The following is a 6000-nucleotide window of genomic DNA, read 5'->3' on the forward strand; positions in this document are numbered from 1 at the left end:
CTGCTTTCCCAGGAAGGGAAAGTATGTGCCTATCTGAAGTCAGCTCATCCCAGATGAGGGCTAAGTGTGTACCTGCATGAGCACGGAGCACACCTGTTCCCACGGCAGTCAGAATTCCAAACCTGCCTTCCTGGGGACTTTCAACCTCCACAAACAGCCTTCCCCTCTTCTAGAATCACGGCTCGTTCACTAATTAAAGGGTATTATGCACTTCATTGCACACCAGCTAAGAACTTGGAATAAGGAAGCTTATGTGAAAGCATTAGTCCTGGAGATGGCAGTAGGTATGCTTTATAGAAAAAGAAAAACAGGAAAAGCGATTCACCTGTGACATCCCCTCCCCCTAGTAAGTCAGCCACAGCACTTAGAGAAAGAAGCCACCCAGCATAGGACAACCCCAAGCAGAGCCTAGTAAATAAGCCAAATGGACAGGGATGTGCAACAGAGAAAATGGATCATAGAAGGCCAGTGAACTGACTCCTCCAACAGCCACCTGCAAGGCTCTCTGCTCCCATGTGGTGTGGGAGCCCAAGGACAAGGGCACCACACCCCATGCCAAAAGGGACAGGCAGTGGGAAGGATGACCCCTCACTGCAAGGTCTTACCACAAGCTGGGCATCGTGTCCCTTCTTTCAGAGGCTCAGCATGGCTATTGACTATGATCACAGAGCAAAAAGACCAGCCTCCCCACTGGGGACTCCTCCAGGTCTCCTGGAGTGGGGGCCCTTTTTGACACTCCCCAAACAGCCTAAAGACCCAGCCCTGAGGCTCACCCTCTTTTCAGTGCTGGGAGAAGACACACACAGAGGGCCAGTCCAAGGAGGAACACTCAACCAGGTCAGTCTTGAACTTGGTGAGGATGGCAGATAATGACATGACACTTACTAAGTAATAAACCACATCCACAGGCAACTTCGCCATTTGGGAGACATCAAAGGCTCAGGGAAGGCTTTAAGTCCTGATCTTTGGCCTCTTAGGGTCCTAGCAATTCAAATGATGGGCCAAGCACAAACCAGCAAGCTAGGGTCAAAGAACCTTTACTTCTCAGTGAAACCTGGTCATGAATTGAGAGGAAGCCACTGGTTGGACTTGCAGCATGAGGATGCATGAGAACTCGGTCCAGGATCTGCTACTGACTGCAGTTTCTCTCTGTGCCACCCTCTCTCTGCCGTCTGTGTGTTCCATGTGTGTTCAGGCAGAGAGAGGAACAGCTGAGTGCATCCTGAGCTGCATGGTGCAGCGGGGAAGCTGAGCGTTGCCACGGCACTAGAAAGCATGGGGTGGAAGACAGGGGTGGCTTCAGCCTCCAAGAACGAGGCATTTTCCCCATCCCTCCCCACGCCACCTAAGACATCATGTGTGTGTGACATGGTGTGAGATCCTGTTTGCTTTATTCAGAAGGGCTTCTAGAACTGCTGGTCCCTTCCCCCGGCTCATGCCTGCTTCCTCTTTAGCATACATACACTACCCAGATTTTGCTTTGCTCTTCCTCACAATGTTGAAAACGGATAATACAAAACAGCTCCCCCAGGAACCACAGCTCTATAGGATGTGAGAGGCAACTCCCCCTGGCACTCTGGGCTTTTCCAGAATCAGAGACAGCCAACAGCAAGCACACAGGCTGCGGGCAGAGGCTGGTTGTAGCATTAGAAGAAAGTCAGAGCAAGAGGCTGGTAGGCAGTGGATCTGAGAGCAGGTGGAGAAAGATGCCCCACAGGAAAGGTCGGGCATGTCTTCATTAAGCAGAGGGCCCTGGACAAGTGCTGATGACAGAGTCCAGTCCCTTTGCAACTGCTGCACCTGCCATCCAGAACTTACCATTGCAATTCGGCTCAAGGCTCTGAGACTCGAAAGTTCTTGATTCTCCCGAAGGCAGCTATGAGAGAAGCAGCCACACTGGGCTTCTGGAGGGTCCCGCAGCCCCTGATGTCCCAGACTTGCCTGGAAGCAAGGAATTGTCTGCCATTGCAGTCTGACCTGTTATGCCAAGTGATGCCCAGCAGCCCACTAACTGGGCAAACCAAGAGCCCTGGCAGCCTGTCTCCTCCCTGCCTGTCTCTCTCGGCCCCTCCAGGAAGCCCCATCCTGAACGGGAGCCACATCCCCCTCCGCTTTTCCTCTTTTCTCAGCTCCACACTCCTCCTCCAGGCTTTCTAATCCCACAGCTGCTCACCTCCTCCCCACACCACTCCTCTCTCATCCACGGTGTTAAGCGATTGTACATACAGCAAAACCGAGCCTTTGAGTTTCAAGCTGCAGCTCCTAGACAAGCCAGCCTGGACCTCTTCACCCTCACAGGCATCTCACCGACCATCCTACACACAGGCCTCCACCTGGACCCTCCCCTTCGGCCCAAACACCCTGGACATCTCTTTGCTTCCGACCTGCCAGCAGACCAGACAGAGCCCTGGGGTCCCCGGCCTCTCCTCTCTCCACACGGAGCTCAGAATCCGCACAAGAAAGGGAAGCAAAGAGACTTCCACACCTTTGCAGCTTCACCTGCTCCAGCAAGCTCCCCAAGCCACTGGAACCAGCCAGGCTGCCTGGGGCCCCACACTCCCTTCTCTGGCAGCTTTAGCTCCAGCCCAGCCCACAGGATGCAGCGCCTGATGCTACTTCCGAGCTTCGACAGAGAGGGAGAGAAAATGCCACCTCGTCAATGACAAGCTGTTCCAATCACACAGCTCAGACACCAAGCGCCCTGGACAACGGACAACTCAGGCCTCCTCCCTGGGGTTGGCAGGAGGCCAACTCGGCACCTTTGGGGAAGAAACCCCCACGGCAAGCCCCCCATTCACCCTCCACATCTGACCAGACAACAGTGCTGCATCCCAGCAGGCAGACTTCTCCAACCAACTTTGGCCAACTACCGTCTTGGCCTTCAACTGAGACACTATTCTCTCTCCTGCTCCAAAGCACAGGGAGACTCTGAACCAGGCAGGAGACCACCGGCGTGGCACTTCTCAAGACGACCAAGCCCAAGAGTGAACCCAAAGCCAAGTACTCACTGTGGTGAAGTCCTGGTGGCCGCACTCCTGCCCCTTGAACTTGCAGTAGAGCATCATATCCTTCAGGTCGTGGCCCACGCGGTGTAGGAACTCCAGCATGCTGAACTGCTTGGGCTTGTAGTGTTTGAAGTTGGCCTTCTGCCGCAGGGCCTCCAGCACCGTGGGGTCAGCCAGGTGCGGGTCGGGGATCTGCAGGTTGACATCGAGCAGGGCCAGCAGCTCCCCAGCGTGGTACAGGTCATTGGTGGTGAGCCTGGAGAAGCGGAAGCCATTGAGGTTGCAGAGGGTCACCGCTGGGAAGACCAGGCTTTGGGCCACCACCTCATCCACCTTGGTGACATGCTGGTAGGAGAAGTAGTAGGAGACCCGCTCCGAGCTTTCCACCAGCAGCAGGCCCAGGGAGCCCACGAAGGCCACGGCCCAAAGCACACGCCGGATGGTCAGCGGCCCATACACGAAGATGTGGCGGATGCCGTGGAGGGTGGAGGTGTTGGCAAAGATCTGGATGCTAGAGGGCTGCAGGCTGCCCTCGCTGGGGCTCTCCTTGAGGTCCATGGGGACCCTGTGCAGTTCCGCAACTGGCTTCAGGTTGATCAAATTTCAGGGAAGAGTTCCCAGTCCTCAGGCTCTGCTCAAACCTTGACGTTCAAGGGAGAGAACGGCAGAGCGAGCATCAGGCCAGGGCTGTGAGTTTCTCCAGAGAGCCCAGCCGCACGCTGACAGGGGTGAGTGTTTATATAAAACCCATTCAAACTCTAGCTCCTGATTTTTTCCAGGCGATAAGGAGGGCTGGTTTTATTTAGGGAGACACCAAGGTGATGTGGAAGAGATGTGGGTGGGAAGGGAAGGCTTAGCCAATGGAAATAAAGTCCTCCCCCCTACACACGCCACTAGAGACAAGATTAAAAGCGAGAGCGAGGGAGAAAATGCTTAAAACAAGTCGCTCGGCGGCTCGGAGCCTGTTAACCAGCGCATAGTGCCCCGTGTTAACCATCCTGGGGATGTCAGGGCGGCCACGTTGATGCACTGCGGGCGGGCGCAGCGGCAGAAGCCTTCCCAGCCGCCGCCGCCGCTCGGTTCCTCTCCCCGTGCTGTTTTGGACTCCGGATTCCGTTTCTCGCCACCGGCCTCCGTCCCTCCTCTCCTCCTCCTCCTCCTCCTCCAGGCCCCCTTTTTTGGGCAGAATTCCGAATGCCGGCGGCCGCGGCTAGCGCCTTGGAGAGGAGGCAGCGCGCTGCCGCGGAGAGGCGAGGACCGGGAGGCTGGGAAGGATGCGGGGGCTCGGACCGGCACTCGTCTCTCCCCCGCCTCCCGGAAGAAAAGCGAGACCTAGAGGGCGCAGAGCGAGCCGGCCTCCCTCGCCCGCTCCTCCACCAGGCTGTTGGGGGGGAAGGGCGGGGCGAGGGGGGAAGGGCTGGTGGGGGCTGGGGGCCCGGCGAAAGTTTCTTTGTGGCCTTTTTTGGAGGGAGCTAGTGGGGGCTTCTCGCCGAAGGTGGAGAACGAGCCCTGCGAGTGAGGACGTGACACCCCGCCCCCATAGATGGCAGGGAGGCACTTGATAAACTCGCCTGAGCCAGGTGTGGGGGTGGAAGCAGCATTCCATTGCAGCAACGTCTGCTCCCAGATCAGACTCAGCTGGGGTTCCAGAGGGGAGATGCTGAAAACGGGGAAGGAAAAGGAGCAATCTAAAACCAGAGTGCCTCTGGTGCTGGTGGGAGGAGAATATCCCAAGAAGCCGGAGCCCCTCCTGAGATGAAGAGCCAGGCGCCCCTTGGGGACCCCGAGAAAGAGCAACAAGTAGTCCCCTCCGCCGCAGAGCTATCAGGAGAGTCTGTATCTGAAGAAGGAAGACAGCTGGGGTTCCAGGTAGGGCTGGCTGCGTACTTTGGGGTGTTTGCGTGTGTATGTGTGTGTGTCTGCCCCAGGATTTGCCCGATGGAAGCACAGCTGGAGCAAAGAATTGGGCTTTCAGCCGCCTACCTCCTTTTTCCTAAAAATCCCCTGGAAATCGGCCCCCTGCTAGGAGGTGGGTGTGGCTTGCCCCATGCCTGGGATCAAATGGCTGGAACCTTTAGAATCAATGATGCTAAATCCCCACCAGGAGGGAAGGACCTGGAAGGTTCCAGTGGCCAACCCAGTGCACACTGCCAGGCTGGGGCAGAGCCACATGAAGGCGCCTTGTGGAGCCACCCTGGTGTTCCCAGAGCATGCCAAGCTTAAAGCTCCTTGGAAGATAGTTCGGAAGAAGGCAGCTTAGGGAATGTCCCTCTTGGTTTGTATCTACTCTGAAATATTTCTCTCTCCCATCTGCCCTCTTGCTAAACCAGATCCAAACTGAGAAGAGTGTCCGACGCACTCTGAGGCAGCACGTGGCATTAAATTGGTGGGTTATTCACCGTGGGAGCTCAAAAGACAGAAGCATCACCCGTAAGCACAAACGACAGAGGCTAGTCAACCTCATGCATGTGCCATCCCGCAGGTCTCACACCCCTGCCTATGGGGCTGCCTAGATGGGGACAGGGTTTTCAGATAACAATACCAAAATTAACCAAGAATCTATTATATGATGTGAGGTGAGGGTGTCACCATCTCATTGAACCCTTTCAACCATCTTGACAGGTGTGTGTTGTTGTTATTACCCCTTTATACAGACGAGGAAACTGAGGCTCAAGAAAGTAAGGTGCCCTGACCGAGCCACACAGCTAGTAAGTGCCAGAGCTGGGGCTTGAACTCAGGCACGTTTTCCTGCAAAACATAGGTTCAAAAGGAGACCCAAACACTCCTCCCCAAATTTAGGAAGGGGGTAAGCATTTCTACCCCAGTTGCCGCATCCACTCACACACACTCACCCCATACCACACACGTGCCAGCTCCCCCTTCCACACGTGTGAAGCAGCCCTCTTCCTTTCCTCTTCTCCACCAAGCCACATCCCTATTGTCCATGTTTTCACAGGTTGAGGTCCCTCTCCTACAGGAAGACTTCCCTGATGAC

The 6000-nt window shown here is 55.8% G+C and overlaps 1 protein-coding gene across 1 annotated transcript in view; it reads right to left on the reverse strand.

Moving 5' to 3' along the window:
• The window catches only part of ASIC2 (acid sensing ion channel subunit 2), a 1001375-nt gene extending 997812 nt beyond the window's left edge, over positions 1-3563 (reverse strand). Inside the window, exon 1 of the mRNA XM_046676821.1 lies at positions 3009-3563. Coding sequence (XP_046532777.1) covers positions 3009-3563 — 555 coding nt within the window. The remainder of the gene's footprint in view (positions 1-3008) is intronic.
• Between the last annotated feature and the right edge of the window lie 2437 nt (positions 3564-6000).

The sequence above is a fragment of the Equus quagga genome, chromosome 11, assembly GCF_021613505.1.
Source record: "Equus quagga isolate Etosha38 chromosome 11, UCLA_HA_Equagga_1.0, whole genome shotgun sequence".
NCBI classification, from domain to species: domain Eukaryota; kingdom Metazoa; phylum Chordata; class Mammalia; order Perissodactyla; family Equidae; genus Equus; species Equus quagga.